Source organism: Acomys minous (assembly GCF_964271855.1).
Source record: "Acomys minous genome assembly, chromosome: 13".
Classification (NCBI taxonomy): domain Eukaryota; kingdom Metazoa; phylum Chordata; class Mammalia; order Rodentia; family Muridae; genus Acomys; species Acomys minous.
The window spans coordinates 15,896,302-15,916,522 of record NC_140495.1 but is presented as its reverse complement, the minus strand read 5'-3'; the positions used below and the strand labels follow the sequence as shown (position 1 = coordinate 15,916,522).

Genomic DNA, 20,221 nt, shown 5'->3' with positions numbered 1-20,221 from the left:
GCCTGTCTTGGAATTTTTTTTTAAAGGTACCCCCCCCCAAGCATGAGAATGAGCACCGGCTTAGGGCCAGGAGACCCAGACTCTATTCTCTCTGGACCTCTGTTTCCCCCGAACGTAAAACTGTTAAGCTTTAGTAACAAAGAGATCCTTTGGACAGGGCCTCCTGGCAAAATACCTATTGTATCTTCCACTACACCACCACCATGGAGGGGCCCTGGAGCCACACACCTGAACCCAGGTCTATTCAGAATGGGCAATGCCTGCCCAGCCACAGCTGTGAGAGGGACAAAATGATTAGGGCAAGAGCTTATGGCAAACCAATAGCCAGAAACCCTTGTTTCATTCCAGTCCTAAATCTCCTGGGCTCCCCAAGGATCCATCAAAGCTGAGGAGGTGGGGGGGGGGTCAGCAATGACACGTGGGCAGCTCCACAACTACAGCTAGCACCCAACAGACACAAACAGCCACCCAGAGGGGCATCTGTGTACATTGCACACACACACTATAAGGCTTCCTTCTGAGGAATCAGAGCTGCTGGCTATAGTTGAAGTCTGGACCCCACTGAATCTCTGCAAAGCACAGAATTTGAGGTGGCACGCCCTTGAACAAATGACACATCTCTGGTCTAAGCCTTTGATGCAGTGGTTTCCACCTTGCCTTCTCCCCTCTCTCGCCTTTGCCAAATTCTTTCTCCTGCCCTCAGAACTGGCAGCCAGATGGCCAGACCCTAGAAAGCCATTGACTTGCTGGTGCCCTTCTGGCATCCCCAGGTGGAACTGGGCCTCAGAAAAGCTACCTCCATCCCCACCCCCTCAACACCACCTCAGAATTTGGCCCATTCCCATCCAAATAAAGGCTTAAAGGGAGGATTGATTCCTGAGTTCCAGGGCTAAGAATACAACAGCAGCATTTGTTTGTTTGGAAAACAATTTGCAATTTAGCCAACAGTCGGCTATCCCTTATCTCATGGGAATGTTCGGTGCCACCCTGTGAGGAAAGCAGGGTGGGGACCATTAGCCTCAATTTGCAGATTAAGGAGAGAGAGAGGCTCAGGGAGATGAAGTCATTGCCCTGGGGCCTTCAGGCTCACTGTGGAGGCTGAGAGAGGAGAACTGAGGTTTGAGAGAGCATCTAAGGGGAGATGAGGGGAAGGGATGGCTACAAGTTGGAAAGCCACGAAGCTTGCACAAGACTCAGGAAACTCCGTTCTAAGTAAATGTGTGAATAGGTGTATACACACACAGAGGTAAACGTGTGTGTAAAAATGTAGGCGTGTGCATGTGTGCCGAAGTGCATTGGGTGGGAGTCTATGCAAGGTGTATGGAAAGTACGAGGTGGGCTGGGAACCAGGCATTTGGGTATGCATGCATCTCCGGTCTCTATTTTGTTGACTTGGAACTCTAAGGATGGGATTCAAAGATCTGCCCATCATTTCTCTGAGTAGCTTCAGCTTCTCCAATGTGAATAGCAGTTGGCCACAGGAAGGTTCTCAAGAAAGAATGATGGTCTTGCCACCACAACTCAACCTCTGACAGCCTTGCCCAAGACAGAGGCTGGAATTCCATTTAGCCGTCTTTTCCTGCTGAGGTCCCATCTCCATTGCAGGACAATTGTTGCCTTGCCATTGTCAACAGTCTCTCACATGGAAGTCGTCAAGACTATTGGTCTGGAAAGGTAGCCTCCTCTACCTCACGCCTGCTAACAAGACCACAACCTGGGGCTGGAGAGATGGCTCAGAGGTTAAGAGCACTGGCTGCTCCTTCAGAGGTCCTGAGTTCAATTCCCAGCAACCACAACCATCTGTGATGTGATCTGATGCCCTCTTCTGGCCTGCAGGTGTACATGCAGGCAAAGCATTGTATACATAATAATAAATAAATAAATCTTAAAACAAACAAACAAACAAACAAACAAACAAAACACAACCTCCACATGCCCTAGCCGGTTTCCCTGCCACACAGGTATGGCAGATCTGGTTCAGGGTGGAACACCCACTTGTTCCAGGGAAAAAGGACTGGCTTGGTTTTGTTTTGTTTTGTTGAGACAGGGTTTCTCTTGTAGTCCATGCTGTCCCAGACTCGTTTTGTAGACCAGGCTGGCCTCGATCTCAGAGATTCACTTGCTTCTGCCTCCCGAGTACTGGGAATAAAAAGGCTTGTGCCACCACACCCAGCTGAGGTCTGACTTTTAATCGTTCCCGTCAGTGAGACGGTACCAGTCAAGAAGATTAAACCTGCTTGTCTTGCTAACGCACAAGTCCACAGATGCAAGCCCAGGATCTCAATCTCTTAGTTACCCACAAAGCACCTTGCCCACAGACCGAAAGATTTCAGCGTTACATGTAACTCCAAATCATGAATCAAGCCAAGTAAAACAAAAGCCTTTGATTGTCTCTAGAATGAAAAGCCAAGATGACCAGAAACCCATTTCAGTTTGTAAGTGTAAACAAAGACAGAATTTTTTTTTAGTTCTCAGCTTCCTGGAAGACTTGGCAACGAAACAAACCAGGTAGCATACTCCTGCTTTTACAAGAGACCAAACTCCAAAAGGGATTCAGTATCGCCCCTTCCATGAAAGGCAGCAGTCAAACGTTCCAGCACATTCCACAGTAATTCTGCAGAAGATACAGGAAGATAGAGATGGACATATTTAATATGGATTTCCCCATAAAGACAACATAGCACACTGTACCTGCTGGACACCCTTGCTGGGAGTAGCGAGCTAGCCAGACCTTTTACTTTCTTGGATTCCAGAGGACAGAGAGGAGACAGGTGGCAAGGGCTGATATGTTCCCTACAACACCTTCTCCCCCACCTAAAAGGTTTCCTGCTGGCCTCAGGCCACAGCAGACCCTAAGATGAAACACTGCCTTTCTTCACAGATGTTGATGAACCAGGGTCTCGCATGCCCTGTGTCAAGCACTAGGGCAAAGGAACTAAACACAGTGTTACAGGAAAATACAGCTTTTGACCCACACTGTCTTCCCTATAGGAAGCTCATATTCTCACAGAGGATGCTACGAATAAGCAAATGCACTAAAATTAGAAAAGGGACCTGGGGGGAGGGGGACACAGGTATTTTGGGAGAGAAGAAGTCTCTGAGGGTAACACACATGAACACATGTGACATAGAAACTGAAAGAGGGCTGCTGGAGGTGGAGCGGGGAAGAGGAGAATGTAGGAAATGTGGGAGAAAGAGGAGCAACAAAAACAAATTGTGTTTGAAAATGCCATAGTAAAATCTAATACCGTGTGTGTTGCCTTACAAAATAAAGGATAGGCCACACTTCCTCCTTGTCAAGAATCTCCAACTCAGCCGTCTCCAAGGTCCTTTCTGGCTCCTAATTCTACAGTGACTGGAGACTGTGACCCCACGGGGGCTATTTCTCTGTTCTTATAAAAGACAACATTGGAATAGTGGAGTTCATTTTACAACCTTTTTGCTTGTTTTATAGGAGCTTACCATGAAGCACAGGCTGGCCTCGAACTCAGGTCCACCTGCTTCAGCCTCCCAAGTGCTGACACTACAGTTATGTACCACCACACCTGTTTCCATCCTATTAATGAGACCACCCTTCCTCGAGCTCTGGAAGGGTTAGTGACACAACTGACCTTGGCCTCCACCTGCCCTTCTGACCGCTTTGCCTGCTGAGAGCATGAGCCACAGCCTCAGGTCAGGGTGCAAACACCAGCCAGGCCAGTTTATGTATGGTGCAGAGACAAGACTTTGCTCCTTTTTAATACTTGTTTTATTTTGTGCACACCTGTAAGCTTGTGTGATCGCATGTGCCAAAGTAGCGCCATGTGGAGGAGGTCAGAGGACACCCTGCTGGAGTGGATTCCGTCCGTCCACCGTAAGGGTACTGGGCATCAAACTAAAACCACCAGGCTTGGTGGCAAACACTTTTACCTCCTGAGCCACCTCACTGGCTTAACAAGAGTTTCTTTAAGCATGGACCTTATAAAACCAAAGGCGTCACAACTCCCCTACCCACCCCACACACACACACACACACTCCCTTCGGCCGCATCCTCTGGAGTACCAGTGCTATTTAGAGAGCTGGTAGTGATGTCAAATCTAACTCCTTAGCCACAGTTCCAAATTAGAGCCTCAGACACGTGCCATTATTCTCACACACTCATTTCCCCGGCTTTTGTAGCTCATTAAGCGAGCTAATGGAACCAATTTTGCAGCTATGGATTAGTTGGCCTCAAGCCAGACCAGGCTGCACTTCATTAAGCTCTGACCACAGCGTGTCCTCTGTAGCACCCCAGTCACTTACCTTCTCCTCCACAGATGCAACGTTCCAGGGAGGTCAGCTCAAAGGATACCAATGACCGCCCCCCAAATGTCCAGCCCCAAGCTGGATGCCTAGGGAAGGACAGTTTGGGGTCAATGTGCGCACCCCGTTTCAAAGCAACTGTTCTTCTCAGGCGTATAGAGGGTGTTTGTGCTAACACATCTCACGCTTTGCTCTCCATAGCCAAAGAAGATATGAATAAAATGGTCTCTCTGTGAGGGTAAGTGACTTTCCAAAGCCATGCAGCCAGATAACTAGTCAACACTTGAACCCAGAGCTGTTGGCTTCTAAGTACACACATACGTGGAAAGAGAGAGAGGTTTGACCTTCTTTCCATAGCTGAGTAGGCAAACTGGGACGAGGGTGGGGGTGGCCGGCCTCCCTAGACCTAGGCCCCATACTTCTGGGTCTAGACAGGCTTGGCAGATGTGTCAACAACGGCAGATGTTCACAGATCCCACGCCTTGTGCTAGACACGTTATACCCATTAGCCCTTGCCCTTGAACAGCTGCACGGCTACCTACCATTTTCAGCTGAGGAGATTGTGGCTCAGAGGTTTTGTGGCTTTCCCCAGGTCATGTGATTCGCATAAGGCCATCTCCATGTCTGAGAAATTCCTGAGATCCCAGCTTCTGCTCTCTTCCCTAGCATGGCCTATCCGTTCCCAGGTCCCACAAACCCTTACTGGCCCTACCTTGGTTGCCAGGCCCAAAACTTGGCAGAGAATGCCCATTACAGTCACTCTGTCCTCAAGGATTTGGGGGAGGGGGAAGAGAGGGGGGTGGCAATATGAGTGACTCACTGCCATGTTTGATGAGGAAGTTAGCTCCGGGGAAACTGGCCTTGGCTCCCTCTCTTCTCCCTTTTTTCAGGAGCTGTACCCTTGCAGAGCAGGCAAGATGAGGGAGACCGCGCCCTGCAAGGGAACCCAGGTGCAGAGAGGGCTCCCAGATGACTGCGCCCCTTCCAGATCAAGGCCAGGATTCCTGGCAGGCTAGAACCTCTCTGACCGCGACTCAGAGAGTTCTGGGAGGAGGAGAGCAGCTGCGGGGCCAAACCCCAACCTCCCCGAGATGCACAGCGGACAGCAGAGCCAAGGCACCTTCTGATGTCAGCAAGTCTCAGAACAGACTCCTCCAATTTATTAAATTTTGATGGCCTCAGTTTGTCTGCCTCCTGCCAGTTCCAGACAACCCAGAAATAAAGGCAAAGGGGCCCAATCTGGTGGGCCTGAGGATGGGAGAGAAATGTTGCCAGAAAAAGAGCAAAACTGGTCTCCCAGGCAAGGAGAGTAGGCTCATGAGGGTCTAGTTGGGGTAAATCGGGGTTCCAGTGCCTCAGGTCACACATGGCAAGAGCAGCTGTGGCCCTAGAGTCTCAGGTGGGACATACCTGAACACTGAAGGCTAATGTGAAGGCAGGAGGATCTCTGAGTTCAAGGCCAGCCTGGTCTACAGAGCAAGTTCCAGGACACTGAAGGCTACACAGAGGAACCCTGTCTCAAAAACCAAACAAACAAGCAAAAAAAGGTGAGTATGCACTTGCAGAACTTACAGTCTTACTTGCCATTTTGAAGATGTGTGTGTGTGTGTGTGTGTGTGTGTGTGTGTGTGCATACACGAAAGAGAAGAGGGAAAGTGATGTAATTCTATTCAATAAAAATTATATTTTTAGGGCTGGGAAAAGTGGTGCACGCCTTTAATCCCAGCACCTATGAGGCAGAAGCAAACAGATCTCTGTGAGTTCAGGGCCAGCCTGGTCTACACAGCAAGTCCAGAACAGCCAGGGCTATTACACAGAGAAAAAATATATATTTATTATATATTTGTATATATAATATACATATACAGATATGTAATATGTATATATACATAATATATTTGTATATTACATATACTTCTTTTTAATGATACATAAAACCCTCCTCATACTTTGTTAAACATTCACATTAACCCCAGTACTATTTCTTCCACAATAGTGTAAAAAAGAGAGGATTCTTCATCTTAAGAACCAAGACTTTGGGTCCTAGAAACCTACAAGTAGATAATTATGACAGGCGGATCTGGGCCCAGGGGTCCTGCTCAAACTATGGCACCAGCCAAGGACAATGCGTGCAATAAACATCGAACCCCTACCCAGATTTACCCAATGTACAGGACATTCTTCATAGTTGAGTGGAGAGTGGAGTCTGACTTTCACAGGAACTGTGATGCCCTATATTTGACCACGTCCCCTGGATGGGGAGTCCTGGTGGCACTCAGAGGAAGGATCGCAGGCTACCAAGAAGAGACTTGATACTCTATGAGCATATACAGGGGGAAGAGGTCCCCCTCAGTCACAGTCATAGGGGAAGGGAGTAAGGGGAAAATGGGAGGGAGGGAGGGAGGAATTGGAGGATACAAGGGATGGGATAACAATTTAGATGTAATATGAATAAATTAATAAACTATATTTTAAAAAAAGAACTGAGACTTTAGTAAATACAGTGTTTTGTTTTGATCTCAGAAATAATGCCTCTTTGGTGATCTGTCTTTGGGAGCAGATGTGAGCCTGGCATAAACGTGTGCCTCAACTGCTCAGTTGTGCTGTAGTGATGGCCACATTGCTGGCATAGGGTCACAGGGGACAGTGGCTACTCTGTCTAAGCATGGGTGACCAGCACAAAGGAGGCCATGCACAGATGACCCCCACTGAGTCACTTGGTTTCTGGAGATAGTATTTCTTACTCTGGCCGTCACAGAAATGATGGTATAAATAGTGAGGGAGGAGGCTTGGGAGACGGCTCAGTGGTTGCCAGCACTGGCTGCTTTTCCAGAGGACCTGGGTTCAATTCCCAACACCTACATCAGCCATCTCACAACTGACTGTAACTCTATTCCCAGGGCTCTGAGGGTACCAAGCATCCATGTGATGCACAGACACGCAAGCAGACAAAACATCCATACACACAAATGAATAAGTAATTAAGAAAAAAAAAACAACAACAACGAAGTGAGGGCAGGAAAGGTGACCTAGATCCCATCGCTGGCACGGCAAGAGACCCTAGGGAACCTTCTGACCCCATCCTCCAGCCTTGCAGTTCCTGAAGCCTGTATCAGCCCAGCTCAGCATTGTTCCCTCTTCCCTTAGCTTCATCCGCGTCTCTGCAGCTCCCCATACAGGTTTACATGAGCGTAGGCAGCCATCTCTCCATTCGGATTCTTCCAGAAGCACCGGTGATGTGTCCAGGCTGCCAGGTTCCCTTGACCCCACCCCCACCCCCACCCCAACCCCAACCCCCACCCCCAGGCTCTCCCAAGTCCTGTTCCTGTCCATCCAGAGTATGCCTAAAGTCCCTAGTACCTAGCCAGCTTCTAGAAGAATTCTCCTGTCTCTCCAGCATGGTCTCTCCTCTTGGGGACCAGGATGGTGGTGACAGACACCCTTGTGAAGGGGTGGGCTACAATGACTCATTTCTGCTCTCGTGGGCCTTCTGAAGATGCTCTCTGGCACTGGCTCAGCCTGACTCAAACATTTAACTGAGCCACGGAGAAGAACAGAGAGGAGTTCCCCAGACCTGAGTCATGACCCCAGAACTTCCTGTCTCTGGTTGACTGCAGACCCTGCTGGGTGGCATCGCGCAGCTGGCACTTTCCCTGGCAACACCATTCACTGAATGGCTAAGGGACAGGCACCCCGGGGGGTGGTCTCTGGCCTGTCTCCATCCTGCAGCTCAACGGCTTGCAAGAGCAACCCCAACAGAAAGTAGGACTCCAGCCTGCCCACTTCCCTGGCACTGCCCACCCGAAGCGTCCCAGTTAGAAGGGAGACCCTTTGCCAAGCAAAGCACCCCGCCCCTCATTTTACAGATGGGCCGCCTGTGGCACACAGGGAGGGCTGGCCGAGAGCCAGGGCTTGGCCATCTGCCAAGCCTGGGATCCAGCCCAGCTTGGACACAACCCTGCTCTGTGAGCATGGGTAAGGTACTCTGCCTTCTCAACCTCTGTGGCTGCAGCCATGACAGGGCGCCCATTCTTCTCAGCCTCTGCTGACTGCCTTTAGCAGCAAGTGGGGCTCTTATCTCTCCGCCCCCCCCCCCCAGCTCCCGGTTAGCTGCCCTACCAGAGATCGCAGAGAAGAATACCCACCAGGCCTCCTGCCACCTCCCAAGAAGAGGGCTGTTCGTGTTGGAGAAATGTGCAAGACAAGATTTCTTCTTCTTTTTTTAAATTGTATTTTGGTTTTTCAAGACCGAGTTCCTCTGTGTAGCCCTGGCTGTCCTGGACTCGCTTTGTAGACCAGGCTGGCCTCGAACTAACAGAGAGATCCACCCACCTCTGCCTCCCGAGTGCTGGGATTAAAGGTGTGTGCCACCACGCCCAGCAAGACGAGATTTCTTGTCCCCTGTAGAGGTTGAACCCTTTGGGAATGAAGCAATGGGCGTGGCTGATCAGGGCTGGAAATAGCCTCCGAGATTATCACATTCTAAGTCTCATTCTTGTCTTCGTGGTCCCCTCATCTCGCGCCCCCCCCCCCACTTCCCCTCTATTCCCCACCACCTGGCTCCTCTGCTAGCTTTGAGGCTCTGGTAAGACCCTGGTAACCTCAGGAGTCATAATGTGCCTAGTCACCCTGTTATCCAAGCAAGAGTCTCAGACCACTGGGACATAAAGAGAGATCCAATAAGGAGAGACAGCAGCTAAAGTTGACTTCCACGCTCCACAGGGACGCCTCAAGTTACAGCTCTGCCCAAGTGCACCTGACTCCACTAGTCTGCCAGCACCTGGTCAAAGCTGACAGGAGGAGGGGACGTTGGGAGTGCCATGGGGACAGGCACTCTTTGCTCTTGTGCACCCTACTCCCGCTGCCGCCCCCCCATGGGGGAGTGGTGAGCTGACCAGAATGAATTCCTAGCACCTGTCCAGCCCTGTCCTCAGCCTGTGCACTGCAGCAGAGAGAACCCATCCCAGCCGGAAACACTTGAAATAAGCAGTGGCCAGGCCTGAGAGAGAAGGGGTGGTAGGCGGGACCGGAGAAATGGGAGGGACAAAGAGAGAAAGAAACGACCGGTGCCATGCAGAGAAGCAGCAAAGACAAAGCCCTAGTCTAAAGAAAATGGCAACGTTAAACCCAAACCTGCACTGAAAGCAAAATCAAAATTCTCAGCACGTCTGTCTGTCCTGTGATGAAAAGGCTTTCGGGGCGTCCTGGTTCCCAAAGCAGGTGCCCTCTATTCCAGCCCAAGGAAAAGCCTCTGCGGTTCCCACACAGCGGGGAGTCTAGCACAGTTGAAACCCACAGTCTAATCCACTCGGTTCCAAAGGGCAAGAGGGTGGGGAGGAGCTCGGCAACCCCAGCTTCCGGCATACCATCCTTTCACCCCATGAGGGCTGGTTCCTCCAGATGCAGAGGAAAACACAGCACAGCCCTATAAGGGCCAGTAACATACCATCAGGAAATTGTACCTGGGCCACCCAAAGGAGAGCCCCCACCCTCTGAGAGTGTGTGTCAGCCTTTGCTGTCTCCTCATGAATGCAAAGATGGTTACAGCCACCAAGACTGAATGCTGCTCCCTGACACACACACACACACACACACACACACACACACACACACACACACACACACACAAACCTAGGTTCAACCACAGAGATAAAAACCAGCCTTCCTCAGCTCTTGCATAATAGCCCTCACATGTGGACATCAGCTGCCAGCCACAAGGTTGGAACCACAGGAGGTTGAAGAACAGCAGAGCCAGGGTTTTCCAATTCCCGTGATAATGCAAAGAGGAAAACTATCCCAAATTCAAAGCTCGGGGAAGATAAAAGAGACATCGGTTGTCATGGAGACCAGACCCTGAACAATTACCCATTTGGCCCAGACATCTCTAAGGCACTCCCAGCAATGGTGGCTTTAGCAGCTACCCCCGTCCCCAAAGCTCTTCCGTCTCTCCTCTGTTTCCCACGCCTGTGACACTGGCCCACTGAAATCAGCCACATCCTGCCAGGACCTGATCTGAGAGTGAGGAAGTGGTACCCCGCAGCAGGCGCTAAACCAGACACATTGTCACACATACACACCAGGCCGTTCTCTGTCACTGTACTTCTTTCTCAGATCAGAGGTCTGGATTAAAGAGAGCAACACCTTCTAGAAAGTCCCCACCCCCACTGTGCCCCAGTCCAGAGAGTTCTTGCATATGCAGGAGCCAAACTTTGTATACTGACCTCATCGAGTCACATCTGAGAATTCACACACACAAACTTCCACCCAGTGAGTGAACTGGATCGAGACACGCAAACACCAGCAGTATCACACGGGGCTAAGCTGGGACTGTGCAAAGATTCCCAGTACAATTATAGAGGGCAATGTCAGCATCCTTCTAGAGGTCAGGTCTCGGAGACTTTGCCATGTCTCCAAGGACTTGTAAGGGTGACATGGATGCCAAGACTGGCATCAGACTTCCTAGACTTTACTCCAGCCCTGCCATCTACCAGATGTGCACCTTAGGCAAGTCTCTGGTCTCTCTGAACCTAGGTATCCTCATCCAATGAGTGATGAGAACTCATTAAAACAATGTGTGTCATACATTGGAGACCTCTCTAGAGAACTGTCAGCTGTTCGCGGGCAGGTGAGAATCTACAGAACCAGGGGCTGGGGAGATGGCTCAGTGGTTAAGAGCATGTATTGCTCTTCAAGGGGACTTTGAGCTTACTTCCCAGCAACCACATTAGGCAGTTCACAACTACCTATAATTTCAGCCCCAAGGGATCTGACACCCTCTTCACGTCTCTGTGGGTACCAGCACTCACGTGTACATACCCACATTCAGATACACAGTTTTTTTTTAAATACAGTAAACCAAATTAAAAAAAAAAAAGTCAGCCGGGCGTGGTGGCGCACGCCTTTAATCCCAGCACTGGGAGGCAGAGGCGGGCGGATCACTGTGAGTTCGAGGCCAGCCTGGTCTACAAAGTGAGTCCAGGACAGCCAAGTCTACACAGAGAAACCCTGTCTCGAAACCAAAAAAAAAAAAATCTACAGAGCCAAGCGTAGTAGCCATGCCTGTAATCTCAGCACTCAGGGAGCAGAGGCAGGTGGATCTCTGTGAGTATGAGGCCAGCCTGGTCTACAAATCCAGTCCAGGACAGCCAGGGCTACACAGAGAAATCCTATCTCAAAAAACAAAAACAAAACAACAACAAATCTACAGAACCAGCTCTTTCAAGATGGCTTAGTAGGTAAAGATTACTGCCACCAAGCTGACAAACTGACTTCAGTCCTGACCTTACATGATAGAAGAAAGGAACTGGCTCCTGCATATTGACCTCTGACCTCCGCATGAAGGCTATGGTATGCACACACCCAAAGATGTGCACATACATGCAAATGAATAAATATATTTTTAAAACTTTTAGCTTACAGTACAAAGGAAGGCTGGCATTAGCTTCAGGATGGGGCAGGGGACAGTGGGGAGAAGATTCTGGAAGACCAGCAGAGTGAATCTTAAAGGTAGGTTGGCACCCCACTTTTCAACCAAAGCATGGTATACAGTAAACTAGGTAGAGTCCCCCATATGGAACTGCCTAACTGACTGTGGGAGTTGTCAAAAACTTGGCAAAAGTAAAGTTTCCTGAATATAAAACCACCAAAAATTAAGGTGCTTGCTGCAGGGCTGGCCTGTGTTGATCACATGTGCCTTCCACGTAGCCTTGGTTCTCACCACACAACGCACACACACTTTGCAATGTGCACGCCACTGTGCCCTGCAACCCAGAAGCTGTGGGCCTGAAACCAACCCCCCTCAGTGGAGAGTTCATACAGGTGTATATCATGAATAGCAGTGGCAGTTTTTTTTAAAAACCATGTTTGCAAAGTTGTCTGCTCTTATGGAAACAACGGTTTAATTACAGAAAACAAGACCTTTAATATTTTCCTACCATCATTCCTCAGCATGATTGAACTACTATATCTTCAGATTACATTGTTAAAATATTTGACTTTTAAAATTGCCGTTTGAACAGTTGAGTTGCTTTTTTTTTTTTTTTAAATCATTAAAATGGATTTTGGCTTGAGATTAGGACAGAATTTCGAATAGCTTCTGAAAAGGCCCTAAACAAACATCTGCGATTTTATTTTCTTCTCTTATGTGTTTTTGCCTGCATGTGCGTGTGTGCACCCTCTGTGTTTCTGATGCCCACAGAGCCCAGAGGAAGGTCCTAGATACCTTACAATTGGAGTAACATACAGCTGTGAACTACCATGTGGGTTCTGGGAACAGAATCCCCACTCTTCTGCAAAAACAACAAATGCTCGCCGGGCGTGGTGGCGCACACCTTTAATCCCAGCACTCAGGAGGCAGAGGCAGGCAGATCTCTGGGAGTTCGAGGCCAGCCTGGTCTACAAAGTGAGCCTTGGACAGCCAAGGCTACACAGAGAAACCCTGTCTCAGATGTGCTACCATGCCCAGCTTCATTTTGTAATGTTTATGCAAAAAAGCCTTAACAACTATAAAACCACAATATTGATCAACTTTGAAAAAACACTCTTAAGTCCTAGGGTGTCAAATATTCAGCCAAGATTTCCTTGTGTCAAAAATAAGCAAGCACATTTATATCATTCATTTTGCTTTCATCTTTAATAAAGAGTCATATTGTGGCTATAGTGAAGAATTATCTTAAAATAAATGCCTTGATGATTTACTATTAGTAAATGTATGATTTATATACTTATTTTATAGGTCTATGGACCCAGAGTTGTGTAAAGCTTTCTCCAGCAAAGGGGGGGGGGCTGGATTGAGAAGCCCCTAATACAACCATCTCAGGACGCTCAAGCCAGATCTAAACCCTCTTCTGCACTTTGTAGGTCTGATGCGCTTCTGAAACCTGCTTAACCAAACTGGTCGGCCCTGGCAGTTCAGGAACCTCCACCAGGCTCCCCAGATTTTTTTTTTTTTCCTACTAAGTGAGGTGTCGCCTGTGGAGACTCTTTGGCCAGTGAAACCCTTTTGTTTCCAGGGACTGTGCTGGATACGTGCTTCTGACCTGTTGATTAAAGTAACATGAAACAGAGGCTGATTTGACTGGTCTGGAGACGGTCGGTGAGGGGGTGAGGGGGCGGTGGTTGTCGAATGAGAAAAAGCCTGCCCTGCTTGGTAGCTCCACCTAGCCTCAAATCCAGCTCTACAGCACCAGCCCCAACAAGCCATCCCCACCCATGGCGCAACAGGTGGGGCGGCGACCTGGGGCCTGCCCCCAATACATACACTCCCTCGACCTCTCCCCTCCCCTCCCCCCCCACCCCCCCACCCCCCACCCCTACTTCTCTGGGCCTTTGGCTCTCATTCAGGCTTCTTCCTGCCACTCTGGGTGGAGAGAGCCAGCCTGCTCACAGGTGTGGCCCAACGGCAGACAGATGGCAGAAGGACCTCACAGAAGGGTACTTCCTTCCTCTGCAGCCTTCCCAGTGGCCTCTATCTGGGAAAGTGAAGGCGACGGTTTCCTTTCTGAAGTTCCAGGCCTTTAGTCTGGGAAACGGCATTTTCCTTTGCTTAGTTCCTGAGACAAGGAAAAGTCCAGCTCCTTCCAAAACTCTGAAGGGCCGGGCTTGGCTAAAGCACTAAGCATTCATTACAAGCCACTACTGTAAGCCAGGCCATGAGCTCAGGGGCTACAAAGACAGTACAGCTTTAGGGGCAAAAACCCTATTGTTCTACAGACAGCTTCCTGGAGGGGGTGGCAGTGGGACTGAGCCTCCACCCCCGTGGGAATGATTCTGTCACAGAAGAAAGTCAGCCACCTATGGAAGCAAAGAGCAGAGGGCTGAACTGCAGAAGGCTTGTATGCCATGCTCAGAGGCTCAAAGTGTACAGAGTCAAGACAAGACCCCCCAGTGACAGGAAGTAACCTTGGTCTCGAGAGTATTATGTCCAATCTATCAAGGGAAATAGATCTTCTGCAGCATTGGGCTCCGGGACGTCGCTGTGGTCCTACAGAGACACATCCAGAGCAGCCTAGCCTTCCTCAGCACCAGCACCAACGGGAAGATAACTGTTCAGCCCAGACACTCCCTGACCTTGAGACTGGGAAGGGATGCTCCCCGTGGAGACCCATTCCTGTGGGAGATACCACACCCCACCATTCCATCCTCCTTAACAACGAGCAGAGGAGACACTGGGAACCCAAAGGGGGTTCCATCAGGCTCTGCTGATCGATCGGAAGGAAGGGTCCCCAAGCCCTGTTGTCCAGCAGCAAGAGCAGAAAGAAAGGACCCTCCCTACCTGTCCTCCCATACGCACTTCCCCCCAAGTCTCCCCAGGGCCCTCCATGTTTTTACTTTACTAAGTGCCTTGGTCACATCTGTTTTTTAACTGGTTGGCGCTGGGAAGGAGCACAAGATGTCAGCAGGAGGCATATAAAGACTGCGTGCCCCCATATTCTCCCCGGGGGGCCACCCCCCCCCCCACCTCTCAGTTCCAACAGTGCATACAGTACAAGGGCTTGGGGAAATACAGAAAGCTCTGCTGGCCGCAGAAACCGGCCTAGGGAGAGAGGCCTTGCTGTTCACGAGACCAGACCAGAAGGGGCCCCAGTGGTCAGAGGCTGAGAGAAAGGGGGAGAGGGGGGCAGGCCTGCTCCTCTAGGGCCCCACTGAATGGCAGTAGCTACAGGGACAATGACCACAGTCTTCCTGTCTCGTGGGTGGCCTGCTGCATCTTGGCTTCCTGTTAGGTGCTATCTGACCTCTTAGGCAACAAAGCCCAAGGATGGGCGTTTAAAAAAAAAAAAAAAAGAGATGGCCTGAACAAGTTCAGGCTACAAGATGAGGAATGGACAGCCCAATGATCTGAGGTATGGCTCTAGGAAGACACAGAGCCCAGAGCCCATGACCGTCCTAGGCTGAGCTAGAACAGCCGAAGAGAGGGGTAGGATCCGCTCAGGGGCTGGCTAAGCTCTGCCACTGTGCTGAGGCCTCCAACACATCTTTGCTTTTCTGAAGGTGCCACTTGCCTCCCCAAGTCACTAAAATGGCATGTCACTGAGCCCCTTCTTGAGGGTAGGAGCCAGGATCAGAAAGAATCAGAGTGAGGGGCCACATCTCCCTTAAGGGTCAATTTAGGGCGGGGAGACCCTCCTAGGGGCCCTAAAGTAACTTCCAGCTAGAGTGGAAGCTGTTGCCGCCCCAAGTTCCTCCAGTCATCAGTCAGACATCGTCCGTGGGGGGGAGGAGTAGGCCCAGCCCTGCTCAAAGCTGAAACTGCCTTGTGCTCACAAATATCTGAACCCCAAGGGGTCAGCGTCAAAAAGCCTGGCACCTGAGACTCTTCTCTGGCTTCGATCAACCACTCACCCTCTCCCAGGCTCACTACCTCTTCCTTCAGGCAGAAGAACAACTGATGGCAAGGGTGAAGATAAAGGTGCTTTTTTTTTTTTTTTTGGTTTTTGGTTTTTCGAGACAGGGTCTCTCTGTGTAGCCTTAGCTGTCCTGGACTCACTTTGTAGACCAGGCTGGCCTCGAACTCACAGCGATCCGCCTGCCTCTGCCTCCCGAGTGCTGGGATTAAAGGCCTGTGCCGCCACACCCGGCTAAAGGTGCATTTTTTTCCCCATCTCCTCATTAGTATATGCCATTAGAAAAGCCACCTTCCCAAGAAGAAACTTGATGCCCTATGAGCATATACAGGGGGACGAGGTCCCCCTCAGTCACAATCACAGAGGAGGGGAATAAGGGGAAAATGGGAGGATACAAGGGATGGGATAACCATTGAGATGTAATATGAATAAATTAATAAAATATGTTTTAAAAAAAGAAAAGAAAAGCCACCTTCCCGCTGAAGGACTCAGAAAATGCCTGCCTGTGACCTCAGAGCTCTAGTCTACTGTGGGGTTAGTGGATAAAGAAGCCATACCTAGGTCCCAGCCCCCAGGTCAGTCAGTCCCTTACCCCGCCCTTGCCCTAGCTTCATGGTCCCCCCCAGGGTCCTTCTTGGGAGATGACCTCCTCCACTATCAGCCCTTTTACACCAGACAAAGACAAAGAGACCGGAGGCCAGGCCCTCACTCGGATTCCTGCGGATCCCATGCCTTAAGTCAGTTCGGGAACCTCTCAAGCCTACTCCAGGCCTATATCAAGAACTCCCGCCCGCTTTACCTCATTTCGAGTTCACACCGACTCCAGTCCTTTCTCCCTGAACAAAGTCAGAGACTTGACTACGAGAGTCGACCGTATCGCCCAAGGTCACAGAGCTGGCACACACAAGATAGAGATTACAGCCACAGCCACAGGACTCTGCACTCCGGCTCCTGGGAATCAGGACTTTACTAACTTCCAGGAGCCACCATGCTGCACCATCCAGGTGCCAACGGCGTTACCTGCAACTGAGTCAAGTTCCCAGGGACAAAGATTCAAGCAATTCTGGGGTAGCGGGATAGGACACACAGGTCGGGGTAAGGGTTTCCGGGTGGGGACTGTGGGCCTGAACCAGATTCAGGTAGTGAGAGATCAGCCACTCCCAGCCACTCTCTCATGCCACCCAACATCAGCGTTCCAGGCTTTTAGGAGACCTTGGGTATGATGTGACTAAACGGCCGCCATCATTTGTCCAGGGTGGGTTAGCCTAGAAGCCAAACTTGCCCCTTTCCACAAGGGGCCACTAAGTTTACCAAGAACCCAGTAGGCAAAGAACACCCTAAGAGGCTCCACAGTCCAGCCTAAGCAGGCAGAGCCCCTGAGGAGGAAGCAACCCCACTCTGAGCCTTGGGGGGCGCTCAGCTCTCAAGCAGAGAGAAACTTAGACCCGTGGCCATAACGAGCTACTTGTAGAGGACAGCCTAGCAATAAGAGCACCAGTTGGGCCTGAACACTTAGCCCAAGCCAAAACCAGAGCACGGCAGCCACTCCCTCCTGCCTTCCGGGTACAACAGCTCTACACCCACTGACTCCTCCCCCTTGTTCTCCGGGACACACCCGGAGCTTAGGTAGGCTCAGCCTCTGTGTCCCCATGTGAGGAGGCTGGGAAGACCATGATTCTGACCTTAGAGGCCGAATATGAAAATAAAACATGATGCTGAGTGTAGATGTTGAACAGAGGCCCCAGACATAAATGTACCCACAGGTATTGGACCTTCCAGGTGACCCCAGCCCTAAAGTGATGGGTCACTAACCTTCAAGGCACACTTCTGCCCAGTGCGCCGATGGTAACACTCCAGCACCTTGCCGTTCACACCCAGACCCAGCACCTGCTTGGACAACTGGTAGTCATCAGTCACCGCGTACTTCTTGGGCTCTCGTCGTACACCTGGGGCCGGAGCACCGCCCAAGGCGGGCCCACCGAGTGCACCTGGTGTGGGTCCAAGACTCCCCTTCTCCCCTGCCGTCTCGCCATCCATGGCCCCCACGGGGCGCTCGGAGGTAACCCCAGCCTGGCGCGTCCAGAGGCACCTGAGAGAAAGGGAGAGAGTCACTCCCCAGCGGAACTTTTTGGACACACCCCAGCCTTGGTTTCTCCAGAACTAGAATGACTGGGCTGCTGGCCCAAGACAAGCTGGAAACTGCCTGAGACTACCAACGTGCAGCAGCGGGGAGGTGATCGCCCCCAAGCCCGGGCACGTGTCGAGTAAGCAAGGAGTAGGGAGTAGCCAGGTCCTGAGAGCCAGCCACACAGGGGCCCAGAAAAGGCGTACCTGGCGAAGGCGCACTTGGTGGCAATGCACTAGACGGAAACCATGTTGCCGACGAGCGGGAGCTGCCAACCGAGGGGCGCCCGGGGCCCAGAGTCTCGCCGCCCGCACCCCACGTGACCCCCCACCCGCCTTCCCCGCACGTCATCCGGACTTGGGGCCCCGCTAGGTCAGCCTTAAAGGGCCAGGCAAGTCCGGACTGAGCTGGCCTGGGCAGAGCCCCTCGCTGGCTCCGCCCCGACAAAATGGGGCGTGGCCTCCTGAAGTAGCTGTAACTTTGCCGGCGCCCTGGGACATCCGCTGAAACTTCTCCGACTGCCCTACCAGCCTTGGAATTTTTTACCCGCGACCTAGAAAAGTGACAGCGCAAGACATTTTGTTTCTCTTGAGGGCTTTCGAGTGCGATGTTCTTTTTTGCACGTTTCCAGGTGGCTAAGCGCTTCAGAATTCAACTTCTTAATTTTCGCCACTCTTCATTACTTGGTGGTTTAGGGCGTCTCTCTAGCAGCAGGCAGCTTTCTTTTCTGTGCACTCCCTGACCAACCTTTTTACTTAGCAATTTACTTGTCATCTACAAATGTTTGGGCCACAGTCATGCTGTCCTGGAACGCATATGACCCCTTTGGCCGCAGATTGAACACACCTAGGACGTTCTTGAATCTGAAATCTTGATTTTCCTTATGGTCGGTTGTGTCATCTTTTTACCTTACTATGGTTTGGGCTTTGGGTTCCATTTCATGTCTCTGGCCAGCGCAAGGACGGTTTGTTTAGGCAAGAGGATTGTGAAGCCAACGTAGGCTACATTGTGAGACTATGTTTTAAAAAATAAATAAAATTAGCCTGGCGTAGTAGCGCATGCCTTTAATTCCAGCATTCGAAAGTCAGAGGAAGGTGGATTTCAGTGAGTTCGAGGCCAGCCTGGTCCTACCAAGCGAGTTCCAGGACAGCCAGGGCTGCTACAAAGAGAAACCTTGTCTTGAAAAAACAATAAATAAGCCTGGGCATGGTGGCGCATGCCTTTAATCCCAGCACTCGGGAGGCAGAGGTAGGCGGATCGATGTGAGTTCGAGGCCAGCCTGGTGTACAAAGCAAGTCCAGGACAGCCAAGGCTGACACAGAGAGACCCTGTCTTGAAAAACCAAAAGAAAAGAAAAAAGAAGAAGAAAAGAGAAAGAAAAAAAGAAATAAACATTAAAAGCCCTTTATCCCCATGCCAGAAACAGATTCTCTATTAGCTTTGAAATTTGCTCTTCCGAATTTAGAACTCCACTTCTTAGCCCATCTTAGCCTGTCATAGATATTTTAAGCCAGCTTTTCCACAAGTCTCAGATTTTACAGAACCACTGGCGCCACAAGCAAGCCTTCTGAACCGGTCTCTGCTGCCATCTACAGGTTATATTCAGAACTGCATCCACCCGGACCTCTGTCCCATGCAAAGGCGTCTCCTTCCAAGGTGTGTGTGTGTATACATCTATCTCCTGGCCTACTCATTCACATGTGCAAGTATATTCTTACACACGCACTCACACAGTGCACACAACACACACACACACGTTCATATACATAGATGTGCAAGGCATACACATACACAGATACATACTGCCACGTGCATGCTTTCACCCACACATTTATGCCTAGCTGTATCTAGGATCAGTCCAACCTAGTAATCAGATCCGAGGTCTAGGAGCTTGAAGGAAGGCAGGCCATCTGGAAGGTGTTTTGCTTCTAAGAGGCTGGGGCCGGCACTGCTTTCTGTAGGCAGCCTATTTGAAGCTGGTGAACCCAAGGCTCAGCAAGGTCTCCTTCTGTGTTTGTTTGTTTTGTTTTGTTTTGTTTTGTTTTTTAAGAGCAGGGCTCCACAAGGAACAGAAAATCAGGCAACTGAGGGTGGAGGCTCGGGCTGGGCATCTCAGTGTGTGTCTTGTAAAAATGCCTCTTTTTTTTCCTCTTTAAACAATAAATAAAAAAATAAAATAGTTAGGGGGCTCAGCTGTTAAGAGCGCATACTGTTCTTTCCATTTCCAGTCCTACACCTCTGGCCTCCTTGGGCATCCACACTCATGTACAGACACACACACAGCCACAGACACACACACACACACACACACACACACACACACACACACATAATTAAAAATAAAAAATTTTAGGCCGGGCGTGGTGGCGCACGCCTTTAATCCCAGCACTTGGGAGGCAGAGACAGGCGGATCTCTGTGAGTTCGAGGCCAGCCTGGTCTACAAAGTTGAGTCCAGGACAGCCAAGGCT

At 50.4% G+C, this 20,221-nt stretch overlaps 1 protein-coding gene across 1 annotated transcript in view; it reads right to left on the bottom strand.

Annotated features, from left to right (window-relative positions):
- The window catches only part of MAPKAPK3 (MAPK activated protein kinase 3), a 32,561-nt gene extending 14,447 nt beyond the window's left edge, over nt 1–18,114 (bottom strand). Inside the window, exons 1-2 of the mRNA XM_084752720.1 lie at nt 17,959–18,114; nt 17,440–17,716 (exon numbers count right to left, since the gene is read on the bottom strand). Of these exons, the coding sequence (XP_084608846.1) occupies nt 17,440–17,664 (225 nt within the window). The 5' untranslated portion in view covers nt 17,665–17,716; nt 17,959–18,114. The remainder of the gene's footprint in view (nt 1–17,439; nt 17,717–17,958) is intronic.
- Between the last annotated feature and the right edge of the window lie 2,107 nt (nt 18,115–20,221).